At 52.6% G+C, this 25,654-nt stretch overlaps 4 protein-coding genes across 14 annotated transcripts in view; 3 read left to right on the top strand and 1 right to left on the bottom strand.

Moving 5' to 3' along the window:
- Positions 1 to 551: 551 nt before the first annotated feature.
- Positions 552 to 4,824, top strand: LOC122368208. Its single transcript, XM_043341933.1, has 5 exons — positions 552 to 1,395; positions 1,689 to 1,843; positions 2,402 to 2,549; positions 2,856 to 3,027; positions 3,754 to 4,824. Exons 1-5 carry the CDS (start codon positions 1,106 to 1,108, stop codon positions 4,060 to 4,062), a joined length of 1,074 nt encoding a protein of 357 aa, XP_043197868.1. The 5' UTR covers positions 552 to 1,105; the 3' UTR covers positions 4,063 to 4,824.
- A 2-nt stretch (positions 4,825 to 4,826) lies between these two features.
- LOC122368207 (protein PRRC1-like) lies at positions 4,827 to 12,944 on the bottom strand. 6 transcript variants are annotated; one of them, XM_043341927.1, is made up of 10 exons: positions 12,778 to 12,941; positions 12,268 to 12,304; positions 11,640 to 12,106; positions 11,348 to 11,447; positions 10,684 to 10,919; positions 10,339 to 10,344; positions 7,657 to 7,759; positions 7,226 to 7,393; positions 6,687 to 6,873; positions 4,827 to 6,421 (listed from the first exon to the last, which is right to left on the bottom strand). In XM_043341927.1, the coding sequence occupies exons 3-10, from the start codon at positions 12,103 to 12,105 to the stop codon at positions 6,311 to 6,313; spliced, it is 1,377 nt and encodes a 458-aa protein (XP_043197862.1). In that variant the 5' UTR covers position 12,106; positions 12,268 to 12,304; positions 12,778 to 12,941; the 3' UTR covers positions 4,827 to 6,310. The 6 variants fall into 6 exon arrangements, with proteins under 6 accessions (XP_043197862.1, XP_043197865.1, XP_043197863.1 ...); XM_043341930.1 differs by lacking the exon at positions 10,339 to 10,344 and having other exon boundaries at positions 12,778 to 12,944; XM_043341928.1 differs by lacking the exon at positions 12,268 to 12,304 and having other exon boundaries at positions 12,787 to 12,941.
- A 160-nt stretch (positions 12,945 to 13,104) lies between these two features.
- LOC122368209 (receptor-binding cancer antigen expressed on SiSo cells-like) lies at positions 13,105 to 19,628 on the top strand. Of its 3 annotated transcripts, none has more exons than XM_043341935.1 (5): positions 13,105 to 13,245; positions 15,744 to 15,910; positions 18,091 to 18,228; positions 18,465 to 18,587; positions 18,771 to 19,628. In XM_043341935.1, the coding sequence occupies exons 2-5, from the start codon at positions 15,746 to 15,748 to the stop codon at positions 18,915 to 18,917; spliced, it is 573 nt and encodes a 190-aa protein (XP_043197870.1). In that variant the 5' UTR covers positions 13,105 to 13,245; positions 15,744 to 15,745; the 3' UTR covers positions 18,918 to 19,628. The 3 variants fall into 3 exon arrangements, 2 of the variants coding, with proteins under 2 accessions (XP_043197870.1, XP_043197871.1); XM_043341936.1 differs by lacking the exon at positions 13,105 to 13,245 and adding an exon at positions 13,317 to 13,365; XR_006254201.1 differs by lacking the exons at positions 13,105 to 13,245; positions 15,744 to 15,910 and having other exon boundaries at positions 16,075 to 18,228.
- A 1,746-nt stretch (positions 19,629 to 21,374) lies between these two features.
- The window catches only part of LOC122368205 (sphingomyelin phosphodiesterase-like), a 43,266-nt gene continuing 38,986 nt past the window's right edge, over positions 21,375 to 25,654 (top strand). For 3 of the 4 annotated variants that reach the window (XM_043341925.1, XM_043341922.1, XM_043341924.1), the window contains exon 1: positions 21,375 to 21,489. The gene's annotated coding sequence lies outside the window, so the exon portion shown is untranslated. The remainder of the gene's footprint in view (positions 21,490 to 25,654) is intronic. The other variant, XM_043341923.1, reaches the window with a different exon arrangement.

Here is a 25,654-nt window from a genome sequence, read left to right as displayed (position 1 = left end):
GGCATGGTGAATGGTTGTAACGTTCACAGTGTCTTCGTAACGTCAACTTTATTGACCCCGCCAGACTGCGAAATGGCTAGAAAACGTGGGAATAAAATATTCATGTAGCGGCATTTCAGTGATCGACGAATTGCTCAAACCATGCACGACTCAATGCGCTCGGCAGACATGACGATGGAGACGAATGGCGCTCAGTCCAGAAGTTTCAGCTTTAGGGTAAGAGTCCTCTGATATGGCTTGCGTTGGACGTGTGTTGGTCTTGTGTCGCTACGCTCAGCAGCGGACCAATCTACCCGCTTAACCTCCATCTTCCCAAACAAAAACACATAGCGTGTGCATCTCTGCGGAACACGCGACGGCGGAAGCGTGAGCGGGAGGTGGTACATGGTCGGAGCAGCATCGGTAGCCGCAGAGGAGTCGGCGGCGGCCACTATGTAGATGTCGACTGTGACGGTGCACGCCGCTCCGACACCGGCGCACCGTCGGTCAGCCGGTCTGCCGGTCGGTCGGCCGGCCGGTCGGTCCGCCGCGTCAGTCGGGCCCGGCGCGTGGACCAGGCGACTCCGTCGGGGAGAGCGGCGGTCGGTCGGTCTGTCGGTCGGGGTCGGTGCACGGTGAAAGGAGCACGGTGCACGGCTGGTTGACAGACGGTGAACAGTGATCTAGTCAATACTGGGCAGTGCCTGGTGATACACGGACTGACTGAGCAGCGTGCCTCCGAGTGGTCGGGCGTCGACCTGCAAAAGTCCACGTTACTCATACCCTGTGTGCGAAACTCAGTACCGACCTCCAGCTTACGGGTGCATCATCCCTCTGAAAGGGAAGGTCAGTCAACTAACAGCCCCCGGAGCCGGATCCATCACAGCTCGTTAGGGAGTCCTCCTGAACAGCGTGTTGGAGCAACCGCAGACCCAAGATTTCTTCACTGACTGCCGTCTGACGTCTCTCCACCGACTGGGCCCTCGGGCGCCCTTACCCGTTCATTACATCCTAACTGGGCGGCGTGATCACCAGCCTAGCCTTACATCCTTCACATCGGACGTACCGATCGAGCGTACCGTCTGTCCTCTCCACTCTACCACTACCTCGCCAGATCTCCTTCACCATGATCTCCATCATCATCTACCGCATGTTCTTCAGCGACGGCCGCCACAAGGGTCTGTACGTGCTCACCATGACTGCCTACTACACCATGTGCTTCCTGCTGGTGTCCGGGCCGCTGGCCATGCTGTCGGAGGAGGAGGAGAGCCCGCCGCTGCTGCCAGTAGCCGAGGTGCCGCTCTCGGAGGTCACCACGGCTGAACTCCGGCGGAGGAACGTTGCAGACCGGTGGGCCCTCCGCGGCCGGCTGGTGGAGCGCTACTGCCAGGAGGCCGGTGCCACCAGGGCGCACAGGTGGGTACAATAGATGCGCTGGTGGATAAACTCAGTGACAATGAAATTCGGGCCGCTTATCGCCGGTCAGTTTTTTTGGAAGACTAAACGGTACCAATAGATTACGCGCAGCCCACAGTGCTTACTTTGTATCGCGTTGATTTCATGTTCTTATTTCCATGGTCTAATTCTCACATCAGGACTGTTGCCGACTTTCATGTACGATTTCATGTCAACACATTTTTATCTTAGAAACGTGTTTGTACATCCGTATCACCCAACTGACCGTTCCCATTTCATGTCACTCATCTCAGCCGGCCCGGCCCCAACATCCGCGGCCTGCTCATCTCCAGCCGTCACAAACTAGCCTCGTGCGCCGAGGGGGACACCGGTGACCACTTCTGGCTGAGGACATTCACGAGACTGGCTCGTGCCGACCCCAGCCACCGCTGCGGAGAGCGACCCAACGGTACGCGAGAGGGAAAATTGGACATGGAGCGGGGTCAGCGTCAGGTGGTGTAGTCGGGACGTTTTTTGTTTATTGTGGCGAGTTCATGACCGAGTCGTGCCGCGTTATAAGACCGGCCGTGCTGTTGTGGCCGTGTGGTGCCGATGGAGCGGGTGATACGACAAACCCTGACCTGTTTTATCACTAATCTCAAATGTAACCTCCTGGACCGTTTCGACTTAGATGTCAACTGTGTTATCCGCCCGCGTGTCATGTCCCGTTCAGGGACTCGTTTCGGTGCCGGGGTCAGTTCTCCCACGTGGCTCAGTCCCCACCCGACAGACATTACCCGCTGCAGGTGGACGCTAGACACCGTTCTCTGGTCCCCGCCCCTCTCGCTCCCCTATAGACTGGACCCACCGACTCTTTCTCTGGCTCTGACTCAACCCACTTCTCCCCTATAAACCATCAATTGAATACAGGACGGTGAATGCTTTCTCTAACCCCTCCACTGCAGACCCGGGCCGCCCCGCCACACCACAGGGGAGCTCTTCTCTGACTTACGTCTCTCCCCTACAGACCTGACCCGCTGTCGGGAGGACGCCCGCCGCCTGCAGGCACTGAAGGACGGCAGCTCCGGCAGCCCGTTGGACTCTGCCGACTGGACCCATGTGGTGACCGTGAGCCATCCTTACTCGAGGCTAGCAGCAGCCTACCTCAGGAAACCGTGAGTGAACGCTCTCCGTTCCCGGAGCCAGAACACGATGGACATTTGAGACTTGAGAGGAGCACTTGACCTGTTTCAATCCGACCTCTAAGCAGTCACACATTCTTAGGGGCTGGTGTGTGCATTATAAATTCACTCACATTTCAAGCATCAGGACCTCATAAAATCACTCCTATTTTGCCTACCTACAACCAATCGCTAAAGATGAGGACGAGAACAGTTCTTCCATCTCAGCTATCGCTTCGTATATAATTTCACAAATTGTTTGAATGACGTGTTTTTCTTACCTACCGTCTCCCTCTTCAGGTTCCCCACGGCGACCTCGACATTCCCCGAGGCGGTGCACGCGCTGAACTCTGGCGACGCCGGTCTGCCGGAGGGCCTCGGACCGCTGACAGTGACCTGTGACCTCTGCGGGGTCATCGGCCGGCGGCTGATCGTCCAGAAAGAGACGGAGGACGAGGAGCTGGAGGAACTGGTGAGAAACTGTCGGGGAGAGGAAGGGATGTGAGGGTTGACCGGAGGCTGGTGAGGGGCAGGGGTATACTCAGAGGTCGTGTACTTCTGAATGGCACGATCTCACGATGCCAGGTTACGGAAGATGAGTGGCAGTCATGAGATTCAATAATGCAGCCGTGAAGGCAGCGTGGGCACTAACTACTAACCATGCGCTGGGTCAACACCCGTCGAGAAACTGCAATGACGGGTAAAACAGTAACCCCACGACTGGAAACTGGAAGCATGCATTAACAATCACTCGAAACAATAAAAATTGCAACACCATTACAAAACACCAGCAAAAGTGTCAAAAGACTGGAGACTGCAACATCGCACACAAATGTAACTCTCATCACAGGAGACTGCAATGCCTCACACAATAGTAGCACCATGTATGATTTGGAGACTGCAGCGCCCCTTGCACCGCTAACATCAATTATCAGAGACTGCAACACCCTCTACAAAGACAACACCAAGCTCCGGAAACTGCTACATTGCAGTCGGCTGACAAGACCGAACTTGGCAAAAGCTGCAATGCTCTAAGAACAATAGCACTGCAAGTACACAAAGAGCATCCAACAGCGGCCGTCAATATCACCCCATGCATTGGAGACCCGACCACTCTGTCCCTTCCCGGCGCAGTGGGTGAGGTCATCTCTCAATACTGGCGTCATTTGTTGACTTTTGCGATTCCCTTTTTCCGCAGGGCCGACAGTGGGGTATCTCTGACTACCTGCGGCGGCCGGCGCCGAACCCGCGCAGTCCGGCGGCCCGGGCGGCAGCGGCCGGTCCCAGCCCCTCCACAGTCTCCCAGCTGCTCGGCCAGCTGTCGGCTGACCAGCTGCGGCAGCTGCAGCGGCTCTACCGGGCCGACTTCGAGGCGCTGTCCTTCTACGACCCGGCAGAGTTCCAGGGATCAGCCGCGTCACCGCCGGACTACAAAGAGCCAGTGCGGATACCAGTGCAAGAGCTGACACGTAAAACGAGCCAATCAAAGGACCCGGAGGGCCTATAAGTGGCCGGGACGTTGGATCTCGGCAGTGTGATGACAAATTCAACCGATGAGAGTGATGTATAATCTTGCCGGTGAGGTGAAGGACTCCACTGGTACGAGTACACTGGCCACAGAATCTCCTACGACTGATAGCTTCGTACCCTGCCAACAGGGACGCTGTCGGGTTTAGTCTCCGTCTCTCCGATAGCCATGAACCAGCCCCCAACTGCCGTACCCTGAGGGTAGGGTTATCCGGAGATATCGGAGAATCAGGGGAGCGCTGCATGCGATTGAAGGTGAACGCGAAACCCTGCACGGACCAGTCAATGTAGATATGACCTCGTTCTTACCGCTCCTATAGAAGGCGATTGTCATGCAGGAACGAAGCTTGAGGCTAACTTTCATCGATAAGATGGACTCAAGATCGCAGATAACGTGATTGTTGCTCGTCTACAAAGACATTCAGCTATTTGTGAGGGGTGACCAAAGCACCGTGATTTGTGCCGATATAACCAGTTCGCGCTGTGAACATACCATGCTCTTACACGAAGAGAATAGGAAAATCGGCACGGGATAGTTAGTAGTTACCCTGAAACGCATTTCTGTGGGTACTGACTGATATCGTGCGTGCTATTGTTACTTGTTATAGATGTTACTTAGGATAGCGGAGGTTCCTGTGTAGTTTTCATTCAGAACCGGGCATTGACGCGGATACATGACAAAAATACTGCCGATGTCATTCATGTATGGCGCACGCTGTGTAATAAACAAATTCACAATCGATGTCAATCTTTTGTCTATTTATTCATAATAAACATCCTTCAATAGTTATCAACAATAGCGTACAGCCGCGCCAAAGCTCCCCGATGCATATGAACGGCACTCTTTCTTGGTGCCCCAAACCTACCCTCTGCGTGCTGTGCTGGAAAAATACTTCAAACACAACACGCCGGGAGCTGCTGTATGGACGCAGTCGGCATGAATACATGACAATAAGCCCTAGAGCTTTTGCGTAGAGAAACTAGGGAATTCGTAACATATTCGCAATAGACAGAAACAAACTGCCTTGATAGCGCATTCAAGAGCTGGAGGATCGATCACCTTTCCACAAAACTTCAATATAGTTATTATCATTAACCCGGTTTACATAGCATTTTTGACGAGGCTCTAGCTCGTTAATTTGGCGATAATTTCGATGCAGTGGTCTTCAAATATTTAGAGGGGATCATTTTGTAAATTGTTAAGCACCATTGGCATCTTTTGCAACATCACGGACGGAGATATAAGCTTGCAACAAACCCTATGTAAACGCGTCTATTTACTCAATCAAAGATGCCAGGGATCTTAAAAATATAACTGGGAAGCAACGCAATCTTTCTTTACGAATACGCATATCTCTTACAACGCAACATTTTGCCCGTCGACCGACCACTCGCCTATCTTCGTATCAATTAGAGAGCGTTCGGGAGATCCGGTCTCTCAGCTATCATTGAGATGACTGGCTGATTCGAAAAGCAGAGTCAATTTCATGGCGCTGGCTAGGCACGCGCATCCACACGCTGTCTTATCTACCAACAGTGCAACCACCCCACGCAGAAAACCACACACTGCCTAGTGCCTACCTTCAAGCACCAAGTGCATGGCATGGCTCACAAGACTTTTGCTTAGACACTTGAACTTAGTTCTGTGCTTACCTTAGAGCTACCGAGCACCTCAACCAACTGTAAGCAGATAATGCTAGCCCAAAACAACACTTTTTCGATGTTTCACTATAAGCATAAACGCCACACATTTATCAAATACGATACTCCCAGGCACAATAAACTGTTAGTGAACAAAACGTAACGCCGCATCCGTTCATAAAATATGGAATTATTACATAAATACACTGGCACGGGATTTTCGTATCGATAACCAGACGTGTCTTTAATGAACAGGTGCAACTGAGCATACGCAGCGATGCCGCAATATTAGATAAAAAACGTTTTAATTTCGTTTAATTTTGACACCATCAAAAAAAAAAACAGCATCGATAGACCTTATCGCTGACGCCCAGGCCGGACAGGCCCAGTTCGGACCCACCTCGGTCGCCGAGGAAGCCATCACACCGTTCTTGCCAGTGACCTCCGCAGAGACCGGGCCACTTCGCCGCCCGCCGCATGTGTGGTTTGTGAGCCCACACCTTCACCGCTCTCCAGCATCATGTCTCATGTGTGATCAATGATCAGTCCCGGTCCGTTCGCCGGTCAGGGAGGGACATAGTGACACCTCAGGAGCCGCGCCGCGTCCGGAACTGGTGCGCCAAACTGCGAGCCGCCGGCAGCAGCAGCTCGCGCCGCGTCAGACCGCAGGTCACCTCGTGCCAAGCAGACGGCGCCACCTGCCGACCAGAGAGTAGTCGCAAGTCGCTCGGTAAGGGCTTCGCATTCCCGCATCCACTTTATTTCATAAAGAAACGTAGGACACTCGTGACACTCAGGCTGACACTTGTGGCCGACATACTCAATTGAGAATGTAGTTGTTTATGGAAGTTCGGCCCAGGTGACCAGACACTCAAGGGCCACTCCCTGCTGGATCCCCCAACAACATATTCACTGTTTACCCGCGCTAAATGCTTAAAATGAAATTCCTAAGGTCTAACTGACCTGCAGTGTCTCGGAGGCCACCTGTCCCACGGTGAGCTGCAGGCCCGCCCAGCGCTGCGGGTGATCGGGCGGCGTCGAGCCCTCCATGCGCTGCACCCACGCCTCCGGCACCTCGGTGGGCTGTGTGAACACGCTCAGCGCGCTGCCGGCCGGCTCGTCCAGCAGCAGCAGCGTCATGTCGAACCACCTGGGTGAGTAGCAGCCAGCAGGGCGGCGGGACGTCAGCGCAACGCACAGCACGTCAGCCGCGGAACGGCACACATACGGACAGAAACAGAACGGATAGACACGGACGGACAGGACACGTTAGGTCCACTGAACTTGACACGCTAAATCCTCCGCACAATACCAGCGCCAGATTGTTCAAAAACGAAAAGACCGTCTCCTTTATGTTTGTTCGGACTCTATCCCCATAAAATATAACCTGTCGCTTCAGACGTCAGTGCAGGAGTGCCATCACAAGCCTGCCCAGTGCCCATCAACCTCATCTTATTCGTCTCCCTCCCTCAGTCCCTCCGATGCTTTCCCTCAATCGTCACCTCTCCGGTTGCAGCTGGACGATGAAGCCCTCGGCAGCCACGATGGCCTGCTGGGCCGGTACCAGGCCTGAGCTGCGCAGGGACTGCACGCGAGCCTCAGCGGCTGCGCGTGCCCCCTGCCATCCGACCGGCTGAGGCACCAGACAGGGGCCCGGTGACGGCACACCCCTGTGGGAAGTGGAGAGGTCAGTGAGCGGACACTCACCGGTAATCGGTGTAACAACTAACGCAGTACAGTAATACGTCGCATAATCTCAAGAGTATTCGCAATGTAGTCCTCATATTATAATCCAACAAACTAAAGCAAAATATTGTAATCGTAAATTAATACCGTCAGGTGCTAACTGCGTAAAATTCCATAGATCTCCCACCGACCCCTCCCACCAATCCCCGCCCCCCCCCCCCCCCAGTGTATCCCGCCTCCGACTCACTGGACGGTGGCCTTTCCGAAAACGAGCTGGAAGGCCTCTCTGACGGCAGACACCTTGACCTCTTTGTCGGAGGCCACCACGATGTCCAGGTCACCGCCCGAGTCTGCAGGACACACACAATGGCTAGGGATCACACGGACACCAAGCCATACAAATGAACGTATTGCATCGTTCGTGGAAGGCGTTTAATACAGCAAGGCCATGTAGCATACTCAGAGCACCGACATTTTACACATTAGAATAACACGGATGTTTAGGGTGAAAAGTTATCACCAGAGAACTCACTGAAAACGAGATTAGGAGTTGTATAGATATTCTCTAAAGGACCATATGATACAGTAAAATGTCATATTAGTTAATGCTGCCAAAACCATGAGCAAAACTAACGCTTGTAAACAATTATACAGCGTCAGTCGATCGGGGCACATGAAAGGGTTATCGGGTTTTCGGGCTACGTATTCAGTAGGCGGAACTATGGTCAAGCGTACCCATTTTCGGGAACGCATTTTCGTTCCCATGTTTGGGAACGATAAACCCAAATATGGGAACGCCATGTAGGCATTATTTAAAACAAGAAAAAGAACCGCTAAATGACGTCCAAAAAATATAAAACGACCGTGAACCGCCTGATATTTGTCTCAATATTGTTGGGAAAGAGTTTGATATTGTAAGGCCCATCGTAGTTTCAAATCGTTCCCCTATTTCTAAAGCAGTCCATCATCCGGGACGCGAGCCCAAATTTGGGAACGCTCTCGTACACTGGCGCTGCAAGCGTTCCTTATTATGGGAACGGCGTACCCAATATTGGGAACGATTTCACCGACGCCTTTCAGGGGCTCTTTTCATTAACAAGCATCACGTCCAACGCCGCAACTCATTGTTAACGCAACAATCATCAGATGACCTTTCCGGCAAGACCGTCGCATGTTTCGCCCGGTCGTCTGCGCTTTTATTCCCGTCGATCTCGTAGCGGGCACGCCCCCCTCTGCAGGATTACGTAATTCACAACGCTCAGCGATGTTCAACAAGGTCTTCCGTACCTATATCCATCGTCCGCGCCGAGGGTGGAGACATGTCAAGCACCTGTCTGTTTAACACTGATAGTTGACGAGCACAAGGAAGTATCCAAAAATGGGAACGCTGAATATGTTACACACTCAAAACACCTAGTCCCAATGAAAATCTAGTTTTTTCCTTTCTTAATGAGTGTAAGTGGCAAAAGGCCTGGTAGGAAGGGCACGAGGAATGATCGAAATCAGCATAAAAATTATAAACAAGCCACACAGAGCGACCTATATAAGAGAAATTCCCCCAAAACGATCATGCTTAGAAACACGGAAGACAAAAACCACGCTCATGACGCTCCTTATAAAACAACGCTAAACAGCTAGCATCCAAATAAAATATGTCTTTCCGGGCTGATAAAATACAGCTGAATAATTTTAAACCACTAAAACTGAGTTTACAACAGTAGTTCGGTAAAGTCACTGACGTTCCACGAGGTCGTGCGCCCCGACACCAAAAGTCAACAATATTACCTCGGGACTGTCCGCGTGTTCGCTTGCATATGTCAGCATCTGGTGTCGCTAATATGAAACTTCATAACCAGGCGAAAATTATTATCCTTGACCTCAAAATGCAAAAAACGCTTCATTTTCCTTAAAATTGCATGTTAAATGTAGAATAACCCATGTTTTCACCATTCCGTCATTTCAAAAAATCATTAAAAATATCATTCGACGGTCAATTTCCTTGTTCGACGGTCAGATTAAAGATAATTTTATAGAGACTTAGTAGATACTTAAATTAGCGTGCACTTTTTTGAGACGTGGTGCACTAATGAGTTTTAGTGGGCGAACGGCCGAAAAATTACCTTCCGTTCTCATAAATGGGAACGCCCGTTCCCATATTTGGGAACTCTGTTCCCAAAAATGGGAAAGTTCCTATATTTGGGTACTCATGACCATAGTTCCACCTACTGTATTGGGTTAAAACATTGTCATACCGATATATCTGAGTAAACGTGGACCGACTGGATACCCGTGTGTCCCAGAGTGAGCCAGTGCCAGCTTTATGGTGGTGAATCAGCTGCTCGGGAAGAGATATGACGTTACCTGTCATAACTAAATGATTAGGCTTTTGAGCGAACGATACCCAACCGTTCGCAAACTGATGGCAAAATGGGAACAATGAACAAAAAATCAAGACAGAACTTTGAACGACTGGTGGTTGACTTGTATGTTGATTGGAGGGCAACACATCTGTCGTCCGTCATTAAATTTATCGGTGCGTTTTGCGTTGATCTTGGCACAGGTCATTGACGGAAGCCCTCTTCTAATTAGAAGAAAAACCAACATGATTACCCTAGCAGCTGACTCCTCTCCAAAGCATAGAGATGCAAATGGAAAGGGTCGCCCGGACGTAACAAAGACACAAACCCACCACCACAGACACCACCACCACCACACTGTTATAGCCCGACACACACTGCCCAGCCCAGGCGAAGATGCGCAACGAAAACAGGATAGCAATGAAGACCCAGCGCCCCTGCTACCATCAACACCGGCCTCAGCAGCGCGACCACATGAACACACAAGCTGCACAGTCCGCAGGCGCGGCAGGCGGCCCGGTCCTACCAAATACCGACAGCACTGCCCCGAGACCGAGAGGACCTCTGCTCACCACCGTCTGAGAAATAACCAGGGATAATTACAGTACAAACAGAGGAAAATTACAATCAAAATGCACAGGGACGGTCCCAGTCAGCCACATAGCACAGGGCAAGAGTAAAATTAGCGCATATCACAAATATGTGGCTATCGATTTGGAAAGCGCGGTAAACGGCGCATGATAGGGTCGAGTACCGACAAGTTATCATGACTGGCTGCCGACCAGTAAATCGAGGGCGATCGATTTGTTGCACGTCCGAATAGCAAACGTGCGATATCGAAGGTGCAACAACTCGTAACAAAACATATTACGAATGAACCATTCCTATATCATCCTTCACTTCCGTTCAGAACTTACATATGATGTCGCGCATCTGCGGGTCCAGCGTGGTGATCATAGAGTCCATGGAGGTACGCGCGCGCTCGGCCACCTTGCTCAGCACCTCGCTCTTCTGGACCGTGTCCTTGATCCAGCCGAGCCACCCCTCGCCGTGCGCCCCGCCTCCGCCAGCGGGGTCTGCAGCCCCCGCGTACGAGTACGGCGTCTGGGCGTAGTCGACGGTGGCGCCGCCGGCGGACGACATCGGCATCACACTGACAGCGGAGGTCAAAGTATGAGATATAGCATGGTTGGTCAGTGGTGCAATTATCAAGCTAGGCCTTCGGGTGGATAGTTAGGCTACCCTGAATCATAATCACAGCTTAAGTTTGATTATTCACAGTCAATTTGAGCCGTCATTTATACGAAGAAATGAATGCGTCATTACGCATATGATCCGCAAGAAGTGCATTTAATCCGTGACATAACTTTGTCACGTCAATTTTTATCACTTTATCAATGCCAATTCAACTCATGATAGCAAATCCTTAGACATATCCAAATCACGGATTTCAAAATATTTCAATATCCAGAACCACAACCTGTTCAATCATCACATCCCCACACTTTGATCTTAGCCATGAGTCACCCCAATGCAGCCCAGTGGCTGGCTTGCGTGTACCACACATCGGTCACCACTGACCTGACGCCGCCCAGCTGAGAGTCGGGCATCGGAGGCGCCCCGGTCACTGCTCCCGTCTGGTAGAGCGGGGCGGGGCCCGCGCCGCCCGTCGTTGGCAGCTCTGAAACGAACATACTTCCGCTTAGGAAAATGACCAGCTGAAATTTGATATGGATGAATGAACACTGAACGTAGTATTAAGAGGCAGCATCAAGATGCTTCAGCATAATGGCATAATGGTACCTGTCATAGACCGATTGTGGCATAATCTTGAAGCAAAAGCTCGAGTCTTCTTACAGGTCAGTGAACATACCTGGCGGCGCCACGTAGCGCGGCCGGGAGATGTGGCCGGCGTACGAGAGCGGCACGTGGTGGCCGGTGCCGGTGGGCGGTGGTGGCGGCGGGCCGGCGGTCGGCGGCGGACCTCCCACCGGCGGCACGGGCACCGTGCCGGCTGGCTGCAGCGAGGGCAGCGGCGGCACCGACTCGTTCAGAGCCAGCATGCCCGTCGGGATGGTGCGCAGCGGCGGCGGGTGGGTACTGCCTGTGGGTGGGGCCACACCCACTGGCGGTGGCGGCATGGCAGAGGCTGCCGGTGGTGGCGGCAAGGAGCCTGCAGCAGGCGGTGCGGAACTAGCAGCGGGCGGGGCAGCAGAGGTGACAGCTGCAGATGTGCCAGCTGGTGGCGCCACTGCTTCAGAAGCTGGTGGCGGCAAAGGAGCTGCCACAAATGATGGCAGTGCAGCCGGTGGGGGCACATTGGAGAGAGGGTTGGACATCCTGAAAGAAATCAATACAGCAGTCAATATAAGATACTTCAAATAATGAAAAGGGAAAAGTAGAGACACCAGCAGACAGCAGTAGGTACATGTCACACACATTGACATGTCCTTAACTAGTGAAGCCCTCACCTGGTTCACTCACCTGGTTCACTCACTCACCTGGTTCACCCACTGCAACTTTCAGCCCCTAGACCTCCTGAGACCAGAATACAAAATATGGTAGGTGCCTAGGTATACGTAAGATGCAATCATATCAATGTCAGGTGCTAACTGGAACACTTGGACTTTTTACAGTGTTGGTGTGGGGCAGCTTTCTTCAGTGTTACACATTGACATGTTTTGAATAAGAGCATAACAGGGGAGGCCCAAACTGCAAACATTAGTGAAAGGTGACACACGTACCCACGGCAGGTGAAATAGTTATCAACTATTGAGGTGCAATAGTTATCAGAGTAAGCAAGTAGGTATTGCCTTCATATTTGCACTATGGACAAACATAATCTTGAAATACTGTGGAACTTCATGTAATTCTTAAGTCAACATAGGACCTATCTACATACATATACGTACCTACCAACCTACCTACTTCCCTAAGTTAGCTTAAGTTAGCCACTATTAGGAAATTCAAAATGTCATAGAGTAAGGAAGCGAGCTATAAATTAAACCCACCTGCTTGACCTGCTGCTTTAAAATTTTCAGATAACTTCTCTTCTGTCGCATCCAAGTGTACGTTGATGTACTATTGGCACCAAAATCCCAATGGAAAAAGGCAAAGCACGATGTGGGAAAAAGGATGGGAAAAAGTGTTGACGTGGGTCACCGAGGGAAAAACCGGAAAAACAACGATTCCTGTTTGAAAATTAGATGCCCAGCTACATTTGTGCATTTCAATTGGTCATTTGAAAATATGCGCAAGGTGATTTGCTATTTTCCGCTTACGCAAGCGTCACTTTGATAAGAAAACACAGAAACAAATATTTCCAGTAATGACGCTTCTTGGACAACTAATGCGCACTCTGACGGAGACGGCTTCTGTTTTTCTTTTTTTTCCATTTTCAAGGCCATTTTTCTTTGCATTGGAGAAGCTCAAAGTTGCAAAGTTGCAGTGATTAACTAACAAGTTTGACTGGGCATTAGGTAAGCATTCATTAATGGTATACATTCTATGACTATATCTTTGAAAGCTGGTTGCCTTTTTCAAGTCTGTACCTACCCAGTATAACGCCTTTTGGGGCGAGTAACGGAGCGAGCGAGAGGGTGAGCCTTGCACGTGCGAAATTTCGAGGGGGTACCTCCAACTGACTTGTGCACGGTACCCTACTAACCGGTCTCTAGCGATGTGCCAAATTTGAGCACAATCGGCCCAGCCGTTCTCGAGATCTGGAAGCGGCACCCTGCACGTGCGCACGTGCAAAATGGGTCCCAACTGACTTGTGCACGGCACCCTACTAACTGGTCCCTAAATGTGTACCAAATTTGAGCGCCATCGGTCCAGCCGTTCTCGAGATCTGGAAACGACCCCTGCACGTGCGCACGTGCAGCAGCACCCCAACTCTGGCACACGGATATGCAGCGCCTAGTGGGTGCCTACCTACATGCCAACTTTCAGCGCAATCGGCCAAGTAGTTACCGAGATATTGCAACAATTACAAAACTGACACCTCTTCGTTTTGCACGTGGCACGTGCATAAGGGGTCACCCACATGCATCGGTAATAGTCCAATACTTGGTAGAAGGAATGAAGCTACCCTACAAAAATTACCGCATGTAAATCGGTCAAGTGGTTGCTGAGATATAAGCCTCGCAAAAGCGTCCGCACGGCCGGCCGCTCATACTCAGAAATTTCCGTTAATCTAAGGAAAGACTCCGCTCGCTTCGCTCGCTCCGTAATCACTATCATAGCTATGGATCTCGGCAGAGTCAGTAGAGTTAAGAGTAGGTAATATTAAAATGCAGTTCGTTGTTGAAGAGTTAGGGTGCGCTAAAAATGAAGTTCACTATTTGGACAATTTCATGACAGTAGTATTTGTCGCCTAGTTGGTGAGCCTGACGCAGTTATAAATAGCTGAGTTCAGATATTTTGATAGTCTAATTCTTGTCTCAGTCTAGGCTGTTTAACTTTAGCTTTATATAACATTAATTGAATTAATCAGCATGCAGTGTTTAATCATTGACCTAACTTTGTCCACTCAAGAGAAGAATAAACTAGCTGACCCCCCACCCAAATTCTGCACTGTATACCTATTGTATATATGAGGGTGAAGTGCCGTCACAGTCAAGTCCCTCTTACCTTAACCTGCCTCACCTGCTAACAGCTGAGTGGGACTGTTGGTATTTTCTATCATGCAAGCAAATAAAAAAATTAAAAAACCTTCATTGGTAATTGTTTAATCTCCAGCACATCATTGTTAATAAGAGAGAAGGTAAAAGAAAACATAAAAATGAATAGGGGCATTAGTACATAGTGTATGTAAGACACAGTGTACAAAGTACATAGTGGGGGCATTGGATTTATCTGTTACCAATGTCCCGGAGTCTTGCCTGCACCTTTTGGAAGTCATGGGACACACTACACACTACACAGTGTATGGTAATTGGTAGGTACCCAATTTTAGGTGTCAGGTCTACCAATGACCTTCAGATTTAGTTGAAGAACTGAAAGGTTGTTTTTTTTCTTGGCACTAACTTGCAAAATTGGTCTGGGCCATATCTGGTTTTACCCTGGCTAGCTCTGGCACATACTCCGGCCAAAGTACGGGCAAGGTCTAGAGCTCTAACTGGAGGTGACACTTTATCCTGGAGTCGCCCGCATCAGCCGCGCCGCACCGCAACCGTACTCTAGCCACAGTAAGCCAGAACAGCTACGAGGCAGCCGAACCTGGCCTTAGCACGCCGTGGCAGGGAGCCGGACCTGTGCCGGAGTTGGCGGTCCGAAACCATACCAACCCGGAGCGTTACGGCAAAGACTGGCCAACCGGAATAGAGCCATATCGACCCTGTTCCGATGGCGTTCCGTTTACACCGGCCCAAATCTGGCATTATATCTGAGTTGCCGGGGCGAAACGGACTTGAGCCAAGCCAAATTGGTAGCTGGGTGAGTAGAGTAGCCATGTCAAAGGCTATACTTTGTGACGGGGAAAGTCAATTGGGTATGTAAACATCTGGTCCGCGCAGGCTAACAGCGTTGGCTTTGCTGACAAATGGCGAGTCTCCATTTTTTCTTTTCATGGTTTACCTGGGACTCAGTTGGCACACATCCTTACTTTCAATGGGTACCTACCTACCTGCATTGTATTCATGCTTCGTTTTTCATTGTATGGTGATAATTTCCTCATTTGAAGTTTGAAGAAGCGACGAGGCCCCCAAAGAGCAAAGCGTCGTGAAGATATTTTCCTGTCGGACGAGGATTTTACACCGTCGGCCGTAAAAAGTGGCTCTACACTTCCAATTATGCATGCAAGGCGGAAAAACGCACTACTGTCGCCTATGTTTGGTATAATACCGGAGCTCCTTGGTACTCCACAATACCCTCATCATAGCAGCGTTTTAGTACTGCAATGTTCCGCGAGTGACTAAGGAGTGTTGGTCGACTGCTGCCAGTGCGGCCGTGGTGTGACCCGAGCGTTCCGTTTCAGAGATGGGCCTGCCGCGCCTGGTGTGGATCCGCGTGAAGGCGGCGCTGGCCTGCCTGTGGGCGCTGGTCGGCCGCGCCTTCTGCTGTTTCAAGCGGCGCAGGAAGCTCTCCAACGTGGGTCTGCCCATCTCCGTGGACGTCCAGTCGGTTCCCGTGGCTCAGTCGGAGGTAGGTCCGGTCCAGTGTATGTGGTCCAGTCGGTGCCCGTGCCTCGGTCGGAGGTAGGTCCGGTCGGTGCCCCTGTGTACAGTGGTACACACTAGCCAGAGGTAGGTCCGGTCCAGTGTATGTGGTCCAGTCGGTGCCCGTGGCTCAGTCGGAGGTAGGTCCGGTCGTGGCTCAGCCCCGTATGTCCCCGGACCTCGTATCTATGTATGTGTTGTAGGTATTTACGATCGTGGGCGATCCACACATGGCCTGGCGATTACTGCCCCTCGACCGCCGCCGTCACATAATCGGAGGAAAACCGGACACATAGCCGGAAGCAGACTCAGTCACTGGTTTGTTACATGCTGGAGCACACCATTGATGTGGTGAATCATGAGTTCATCTTTTCATTTGATCTCAATTTTTGTTGTTGCGATGAGCGGAGATGATAGCTTCACAAGCTTTTTTCTCTGTCAAATGTCCCCAACTTTATGATCGCCTACGGAGTGGTACACATAGTACGCTGACCGTCTGGAGGTGTCATAAGCTTCAACACACGTTTTGGTGGCATTGCCGTTTAAAGAAATCATCTCTGGTAAATCGCCAGGATTTTTTTTTTCTTCAATAAATGCCGGTCAACATCTAGAATAAATCGTGTAAATCGAAGACCATAAAAACGGAGGTCACGAGTAAGTCTTCATCTAAGCCGTTTTGTCGAGGTTGTCTGTGACATTGTTCCATTGAAATAATTACAGATATTTGACCTTTCTTTTGCTGGATAGATATTCAGATATTTTGCAAATTGAAGCGTATTTTTCAACTAAAAGCTTTTTCGTTTTATTTCGCCGCAAGTTGTGGAGCGCGGCGCAAAAAACTGCATTGCGCAATAAGTTTCCGTCCAGAAAGCTCCGCTGCGTCGCGCTGGTGTCGCATTGGTGGCGGTCGCACCGGTGCTGTGTCCGGCGGCGCTAGATGTCTGCCGAGCCCCAGGCCCCGCTGCCGCTGCTGGAGGGCCGACTCGTGTTCGACCACAGCTCGGAGGCGGACTCTGCGGTGGCCGACCTGCTGCACGACGAGCTGTTTCCGTCGGAGCCGGTGGACGAGCGCCGGCCATTGTACGCCCACCGGCCCGGTGCCGAGTCCCCGGCCTCAGACGGCAGCACCGGCTCAGACGGGGAGCAGGAGGGAGGCGGCGGCAGGGGCGCTGCCGTCTCCGCCGAGCCGTGGGTGGAGGAGGCCACTGATATGGCGCCGCTCGGGGACGAGCTGCAGCACGAGCATGACGAGGAGCCACTGTGCGCCGCGGCGCTGCACGTGCTCGACCGACGCCGGGTGATCCGGGAGCGGTTCGCGCGGCGACAGGCGGCCGTACGCGAGCTGCAGCGGCGCTGCGGTCAGCGGCCGGCGCGCGGCGCGCCCGCCTGGAGCCCGCCGGTGCTGGTGTACCGTCCGCCGCCGCTGCCGGCCGTGCAGCGCCGACTGCTGGAGCCCGGAGAGCTGGCTGACACGGTCCCGGAGCCGGCCAGTCACACCCGCTGGCAGATCGCCGAGTTCTGTCGCCGACACCTGGGACCCGAGGGAGCGGACGACACGCCCCGGTAGACGACCGGAGGGAGTTACGAGCGACAATAAAGACAGATTTCAGTGATGACATGCTGTAATTGGATGGTACCTACATGGCACATGTCAACACTGAGGATATATTGGACAGATTTTAACCGGCTGATGACTTGCTTGTTCCGGAATTTCGTGGTTTCCGGCCGCTGAGTTTCTTGGACTTATAGATCGATGGACGGGAATGGGATCCAGTCTCTGAACAGGTTTACACCGTTACGTCCATTAGCCCCTTGGTTCTAGTCCTGGTCGGTGTCCGGTGATGTTATGTTTGATTGCCATTCATAGCGGTCTTTTACTTGCAAGTTATAGTGACAACGCATGTCTTTCTTATGTAGTTCTTCCGAAATAAAGAAAAGCCTGTGTAACTCGTTTTTCACTTGGAATATTCTTTACTTCCGGCGAAACAGCTGCCTTTGCTGACTAAGGAAAACGTACTATTCAACCGGCTTCTCCTTAAGCTATTCTGCTGTAATAGGTATGGAACAAGTAGCTCTATTTATTAGAAAATGAAGACGAATTGTGTCTCTCACTATTTTAACAGTCATCTCGACTTTGACTTCCTCCTGTGTCTACCTAACTTGCAGGAGGACACGGCTGTCACCTGGAACTGGGAGGATCAGCCCACATCCGTAGTTACTGTCCAGGACAAGATCCGCGCCTACCGCGACTCGAGGGCGCGCGTCTCCGAGTCAGAGCCGGCACCGGAGCCGGACTTCTTCTCGGTAAGTTCAGTTTGACCTATCCCCCCTTCCTCGGTGTTTCAGTCGTCGGAACCCGGATTTTCAGCAACTCCACCTGAGTGATAATTATTTGATATTGAGCCCGGAGTCACTAGTCAGAGCGATTTTTGAGGAAACATTTTCACTCGCTTTCGACACTTACCGGGCATTTGAGCAAACGTTTTCTGTATTCTCTCATATTCCTCCGTGTGACCGATGTGCCCGTGACTGTTTTCCAGGACATGGCCCCGACGATCCGCCGCTCTCAGAAGGTGCTGGTGGCGCCCCAGGATGAGCCTCAGACGGCTCCCGGCGGCTTCTCCTCGCGTCTGGCCTACACAGACACCGCACTGGAGCCGCAGGTAACGCGGGATTCGTGGGCTGGCGGAATGATATGCTTACCGTGTTTAGTGGTGTGGATGGTCGATTTTCTTTATTTACTGCCCACACACTATACAACGCTGGTTTGCTTTGGGTATCGCCTGGGAAGTCTGGCCTGCCCTGATGGTGTTTCGTGATACTAAAGCTATCTCTCCATCCACCAGGGGGCTGAGCTGACTGACCTGGAGGAGCCCAGCGCCTGGGAGGCGGACGACATCAACCCTGACGCCCTGGAGAACCACCAGAGGGCACTGCGCCACCAGCAGCTGCAGCAGAAGCGGGAGCGGCGGGGCGCGCCGCCGGTCCGGTGACCTGAGACCGGGTCACGGCTGCAGGTCACCGCGCCGGGTCATCGGACGGGACCGAGCCGTCGGCAGGTGACCTGACGGATGGTCACGATGGAGGGTCACCCGACCTGGAAGGGTCCATCCAGGTCACTCGTAGATAGCTGACACAGTCCATCGAAAGTGGACCACACAGACGCTCCTCGCGCGGCCTGCATTCCTCTGTAGCGCGTGAACTGAGCTTTGGACGACTGTAAGGCGCCGGCGCACAGTGGACTACTGCCACCGATGGCTCGTCGGGACGGCGTTTGGCGCCTGGGTGTGAAGTGGTCGGCTGATCGGCCGCAGGTGGGGACCCAGTGAAATGTGCGGAATGTGTGGCGTTTGATGCGCGAAATAGACGTGGAATGTAGCGAGAATGGAGGCGCCGGCGGCGCCTAGAATGCGTGACGCTTATTCGTGGTTCTCGTGGTTTTAGTGTCACCACCGATAATGTTACATGTTTTTGCACCGTTGCACTGTCGTGTTGGTGGTGTGTTGTTTTAGTCATCTGCCGACGATTTGGTGATCAAATGAGTGATTTCAGTGATTTCCGAGACGTGAGATGGTTGTGCCGCCCCACGATGGTGTTCTTTATTTCAGCGGCTGTGGGGATGAACAGCTACTGTGTAGTCCGATGTGAATGTGATCGTAACAATGGGGCTCATATATTACAATACAGACGATTGGTATCAGAAACTATTAATTGTAGTGCTGCGAAAATTTCTTTTTATCGTTTCTGCTGCGCAATTATTGTGAATAGCTGCACTTTTGGGTGAATCTGGGTGTCCGACTCATGCTAGTGTGTTGATTGAGGCTGTCATTTGTGAACTGCTGAATTGCTAGCCGAAAAGGAGGATCTATGGATAGTGGAGACAGAAGCTCACTGTTCCTGCTACGTGAGTTGGTTGCATTGTAGGTGCCGGTAGTTGGGGAGAGGGGAAAGGCGTGTTATTAGGGCGACGGGGCTGGTGAGTTCTGTCTCTGGGTCGGCTTGCCGAACCGTGGACGCGTGGACAGTATGTCGCTGGCGTTTTTGTTAGCTTTGCTCCTAATGGTGACGGTTTTAGCTCGGCGTGCCGCCACAATTACAGCAGAAGTAGACTGAAAAGACAACGGGAGCGGTAAGAAACTGTTTCAGCCATGGTTTAACCGTTTGCTGCCCTGCTGCCGTTTCGGTGAACCCTGTCGATCTATTTCCCTGCTCCTCTCGGTTCTTTGAATGAATGGCTGTCGATGGACGAGACCAATTACGCCGACTTCCTCTGACGAGAAAACTGTGCCCGGGGCTGCCCTTAATGGTGTATTTCTCCTGGGCCACTCTCACCTTTCCTATGTGGGTCACAGGAGTGTAACCTTGACTGAGTCGCCATTGAATCTCGACCGTCGCTTAGACCGGAGAGTCGTGACTGTAAAATAGCTACTAGAGCTTCGGACGGACCTCTCGACTGCCAGTGTAATGACCGGCCAATTAGGAGCCGCGCGAGTGACTCGGACACTATTGACCCGAACGTATGGACTTCCCGACCGAGACGATATCCGATCCCCGCAGCGCTCCTTTGACAGTCCTATTCCTCGTGCCTGCCAGCGGCGCTGAGGAGGCGGCCCACCCGGCCGACGGCGCAACTAGCCGGGAAATCCGACCCGACGCCGGTGTCTTGTGTCGGAGATGGCGCGCGATATCTCCTGAGCCGGGGTGTCGGGCAGGTCGGACCGCCTTCTTCCTCTCCGGGCGCTTTCTCTGTCCGGTGGACGGTGAGGCGACGCACCCGACCTGACCCGTCACCCTGTGGTCAGCGCCCGCCGCCCAGCGGTGCCCCGGCGCCTGAGAAGTACCCTCTCGGTCAGTGATGACTGGGCGCGGAGGGGTGACGCGAGGACCAACAAGAAGGTAACGAATTCAACGGAATTGGCCGTGGTGGAAGATGTAGACGGAAATATTTACACATTTCCCTAGCGTTTATTGAATTCATTTCAAGTCCCTAAATCTAGAGCTGTATGGGCCCATCAAAGTGTGCTTACGAAGTCATTGCGAATGTAGGCAATATCGTTTCATCGATGTTCAGCGGAAAATTGCAATGCGTGTTATGTTGTTAAGTGCCTACCATTACAACCGACGAAAGTGACCTTTCATATGTAAGAACAAATATTATCGTACTGAGTTCGTGAAATGCTCTACCAATGGCCTTACGTTCAAAGACCTCAGAGGCAATCCGGTGTCAAAATAGTCCGTTTGCCAACATCTATCCAGCGACATTTATCTCAGCTCCAATCTGTACCATGTCCTCACCCTTTCCTATTGTTCCCGTCAACAGTACCTACAGCGCCCGGCGGCCGAAAATAGCCAGTGTGTGTGCCGGGCCCCGCCCGCCGCGCCGCCGCGCGCTGCAGCCGGCGGGCCGCGGCGGCGCCACCGTCGCCGAGCCCCGCCGCCGCCAGCCGCTCTAGGTCAGTGAGCCGGCAGCTGTGCGCGCGTGTTGACGTGGACCGCGGAGGGACGGAGCGCCGCCGAACCAGCAGCGCCCGCTGACCCCCCTGACACGGGACGGAGACCTTTGAGGTGAGTTCAGGTGGTCCTGTCACTACCTGCTAACGCCATGGAGTGGTGTGAATCGGTGCCGCTGCCTCATGTTATTCCGATGCACCTGAGCGAATCCCGTAATCACTTTGACCTCCAATCGTTGATGGAGCAAAAACAGCGCCATAACTCTCTGGTTACGCGGTGTTGGCTGGCGGTTGCTGGCGGCTAGACCGCCATCCTGTCTACCATGGACCCCAGTCTGGACGGAAAGGAGTGGGCTACCGACAAGGAGTGCTTGCTGGTGCCGCTCGTCTGATAGGTCACGGAGGCACATCGACCGTCCCACGACAACGAGGGACCGCTGACCCGACGCGCTTATGCAAGAGTCGCAGCGATTAGCGGCGTCTTTTACACACCCAATCGCGGCGATCTTACTGCAGCGACGGCACGCGATCACCTTTCCCGCGGCTCCACAGAAGGGCTGTGGGCCTGGCTGCCAGGCGGACTGACTGAGAGCTCGCCTGGTGCGATCACCGCTCCGCCGGCGGCCGGCGGCCCACACCAGACGGCTCCAATGAGTGATGGTCCGTTTTAGGGCGGGCGCTCCCGGAATGGAAGGGCTCTACCGGCCGGCTGTCGCTGGTGGGGATGTGATGTACCGACGTGGCAGTAGCGGTGGCGTGATCTGGTGAGAACTGGATCGCGATCGCTCGGTGGAGAAACCGAGTTGTGTTTGGTCGGCGGTTTCCTTTATCGCTCTCCGGAGACGTTTTGCGATCGGGGAACACTGGCCTGTCCTCGGCTGTCACCGACCGCTCACGCTCGACGAATCCGCCAACTTGCAGGCTGGCCCACTCAAATACCCCTCAGCCGGTGCCGGTGCAAATGTCTGTGGGCCACGCGCCGAGTGGGCACTTAGGGTCACTTAAAGGGTCACTTAGTCCTCTCCTGCCGCCACGCAGTAGGCCACTGCTGCTGTGCAAACGGATAGCGTGCACTAAGCAGTTGTGAGGCGAGGGACAGGGCGGTGAACTTGCTGCATAATGTGGCGAGCAGAGGCGAGGCCAGGCGCCTCCCTCCCCGCTCGGAAGGCGTCGGTGCAGATGGAATTCGTCTGATGTTGGTGGGCAGTGAGACATCAAGTGACAGGGTGCGCCAATATGATAAATATGCACGGAATAGATAGTACGTGCAGCTAGTGCAACTGCAAGTTATCAATGATGCGGGGGTATATTGGAGACGCTACTGTTTGATTTCAGGTGCCGTCAGTACGACGGGGACTGTATTGCAGCGGCACCATTCCTGCAAACCTCGGAAACTGTGTCATCGCAGTGTGTTTTTCTGCTCCATCCGGACATTCCGTCCGCTCATCCGTGGCATCCGTATCGCAGAAACAATCCATACTGTTATCGTAGTCGCTCGGCGTCGGCGAAAAACTGGCTTTTCACGTGCCGCCTCTGCTGAACCGGCTCCTGCGCTCGGTCGCAGCTAGTGCTGTGCCGTGCACACGCGTGGTATTAACGACAGGCGGAAACGGAACGACTGGCCGCCGATGCTGAGTGGTGGGGTCGGCACGTGACCCGCTCCTGATTGCTGTATCCGGCGTCTCCCGTGAGTCAGACGGTTCCCGGAGTGAGTGCTCCCCTGTGATCAGACCGTCCCGCTGTGTGACCGGGTCACCTGCAGGTCACGGCTGGCGGAACCGGTCCGGCTCCGTCCCGGCTCGGGCCGCCGCCGTATACCGGACCGACCGGACCCGAGCAGAGCGGTCCGGCAAACCCACCGGCTGGACACTGGGTCGTCGGGCGCGGTCTGAATCAGAGCCCACCGCCGCCGAGCGCCGGTCCCACGGTCGCGGCGTTCCGCACCAACAGCCCGGCTACTGGTGCCGCCGCGGCACCCGGCTAGTCGCCACAGTCGGCGAAACTCGGGCACACAGGCGACACTGGGAACCGAAGCACAACCCGTCATTTCTGACCACCATGTGTCAGCGTCGGCCGTTTGTTATTAGCGGCGTATTTCCCTCCGTGGCTGGGACCGGTTTAGGCCCCTCCTCCGTTTGCATACCATCCTTGGACTCCTCTTGATCGTGTTCTGACGTCATCAGTGTGTTGTAACATCAGCGGCCGGCGGGTGGAGAGCTGTGCTCTCCGTTCGTCGGGGAACGGGCCGGCGCTCTGTGGAACACGTCTGACCGGATAGGCCAACGAACGCGGCGTCTCGGGCCGCGCAGATGCCCAGTGCGATTCGCCGGGCGGGCGGCTCTGACTGAGTTGGGTATGTTCCGAGCCCGTGTTCGTCCACTGTGCAGCGCGCCACACGCGATGGTGTCAGCTCGTCTGGTTTCATCCTAAAACAATGACGCTCGGCCGCTGCGGCAAATGCGCACGTTTGCACAAATTGCTCTTATCGTGGATAACGTGCTTACTGACGAATATCGTGAATAGGTGCGCTGAAGTGAATGTTTGTTACAGCGCTAATTGAAGTCGCCCCGCGTCATTTTCGCCAATGTTTATGTACGCTATCGTAACACTAAGAGCGCAGACTATACACCGCGTATCGGTTACGCCCCTTATCGGTTCACTGACACACGGACGGCGTGTGACATAACCCCGGACAGGGGACGCGAGAGCCGGGTCCCGGGAGGGGTGTGTTCTGCTCTGCGATTGGTCTGCCGCTGATCACACCACCGTGCGGCGCACCGCGCGCCCTGCGTCACAGACGGTCACGCCACGATCGCATCACGTCACTTCACTCGGTCACGGTCACCATAACGTCCGTCTGAGCCGGACCAGATTCATACGGACTACCGCTGGTCCCAATTCTGTTTATAACTTCCAGATCAGATAAATTGAAACTGTTACAAGTTTCAGTTGGGTACGCATTACGTAGTATCGTACGCAACCGTTCCAACCGTATACAGGGTGATCCAAAAAATTTGGAACCCCTAACTTAAAATGTCTATAAGTCCGAAAGTATTCACTTTATTGATAAATTGCAAACACCATTAGAAAGAGCATTAAATCTTCTATAAAATTACGCCAAATTGTTGCATGTATGTTGTAAGGCATCGACACACTATTAGCTTTTGGAATGAGCGTCAGAAAACTGAGTGAAACGAAATCGCCAATTGTTAACAATGCACTGAAGTCCGTTAGCACTCCATCTGTTGTTTTTTTTTGCGAATAACACCACATTCAATTTCAATTTTATTGCATAAAAGTTTACACAGAAGCACACAATAGAACAGATAAACGCGTCCTAGCTTCCGCTGTTCATCCCAGCATGTGCTCAAACCGAGCTCTGTTGGCCGTCACGAAGCCTGCAGTCGCTTCGGGACGGCTCCGACGGCGCCGGCCAGCAGTCTCTGGGACAACTGATCCCAGCAGGCCGTCAGCCTTTCCTTCAACTCCTTCATGGTACTGACTGCTGATCCTCTGACCTCTATACATAATTCGCTCCACTTTGCTTCACACGAAGAAGTCAAAAGGGTTGAGGTCAGGGCTCTTCGGTGGCCAGGCATCTGGCTCGATGAAGGCCGGGCGGGCCTGTTCCAGAAACTCGACCACTGAGTGGGCCGTGTGGCACGGAGCACCGAATGACTTTTTGCTCCTGTTGAAATTCAAATTCCTTGCAATAGCACGTGAATGGGCTATTTTTATTCATGAACCTCCAACATGCGACATGGTCAGAACAGCAAACCGCAAATCACTGATTTGCGCATAATGTTCAAAACCGTTTCAGTGAGTTTCGTGACACAAATTTTATAGGCATATAACTAGGGCAATATGTATAGTAATAGTTAAGTTCAATCAATTTGGTTTTATGGAGAATTGAACGTTCTTTCTAATGGTGTTTGCAATTTGTCAATAACCTGAAAACTTTCGGACTTACGGACATTTGAAGTTAGGGGTTCCAATTTTTTTGGATCACCCTGTATGTTATAGACCGGACAGACCGTTTTGAATGACCAGTTTTACCCATACGTATTGTGTAATGGGTATACTTTGGGTATACCTGCCTTGAGTTGGCGTACATCGGCTCAAACGTAATTCAGGTGGCACGTATTTCTGGAAACAGTAGTGCAGTAACGCTGAACGGTGATCTTGCCGATATAATAGAACCCGTCATGGATGTTGGTTCTTGGCAATATCGACCTAACACAAAACCATAGATAACATGACTCATTTCACGTTGTTACACA

The sequence above is a fragment of the Amphibalanus amphitrite genome, unplaced genomic scaffold (assembly GCF_019059575.1).
Source record: "Amphibalanus amphitrite isolate SeventyFive unplaced genomic scaffold, NRLGWU_Aamphi_draft 000932F_arrow, whole genome shotgun sequence".
NCBI classification, from domain to species: Eukaryota; Metazoa; Arthropoda; class Thecostraca; order Balanomorpha; family Balanidae; genus Amphibalanus; species Amphibalanus amphitrite.
Note: the sequence above shows the minus strand (reverse complement) of the source record. Positions and strands in the feature narration are given on the sequence as shown.

Coding starts and splice junctions, on each gene's coding strand:
- LOC122368208 (XM_043341933.1), top strand. CDS start 1,106: ATGATCTCCATCATCATCTACCGCATGTTCTTCAGCGACGGCCGCCAC. Junction 2,550..2,855: donor GCAGCCTACCTCAGGAAACC/GTGAGTGAACGC, acceptor CTCCCTCTTCAG/GTTCCCCACGGCGACCTCGA. Junction 3,028..3,753: donor ACGAGGAGCTGGAGGAACTG/GTGAGAAACTGT, acceptor CTTTTTCCGCAG/GGCCGACAGTGGGGTATCTC.
- LOC122368209 (XM_043341935.1), top strand. CDS start 15,746: ATGGGCCTGCCGCGCCTGGTGTGGATCCGCGTGAAGGCGGCGCTGGCC. Junction 15,911..18,090: donor TTCCCGTGGCTCAGTCGGAG/GTAGGTCCGGTC, acceptor CCTAACTTGCAG/GAGGACACGGCTGTCACCTG. Junction 18,229..18,464: donor CGGAGCCGGACTTCTTCTCG/GTAAGTTCAGTT, acceptor ACTGTTTTCCAG/GACATGGCCCCGACGATCCG.
- LOC122368207 (XM_043341927.1), bottom strand. CDS start 12,105: ATGTCCAACCCTCTCTCCAATGTGCCCCCACCGGCTGCACTGCCATCA. Junction 11,448..11,639: donor GCGCTACGTGGCGCCGCCAG/GTATGTTCACTG, acceptor TGTTCGTTTCAG/AGCTGCCAACGACGGGCGGC. Junction 6,422..6,686: donor TGGCCTCCGAGACACTGCAG/GTCAGTTAGACC, acceptor TCTGGTCGGCAG/GTGGCGCCGTCTGCTTGGCA.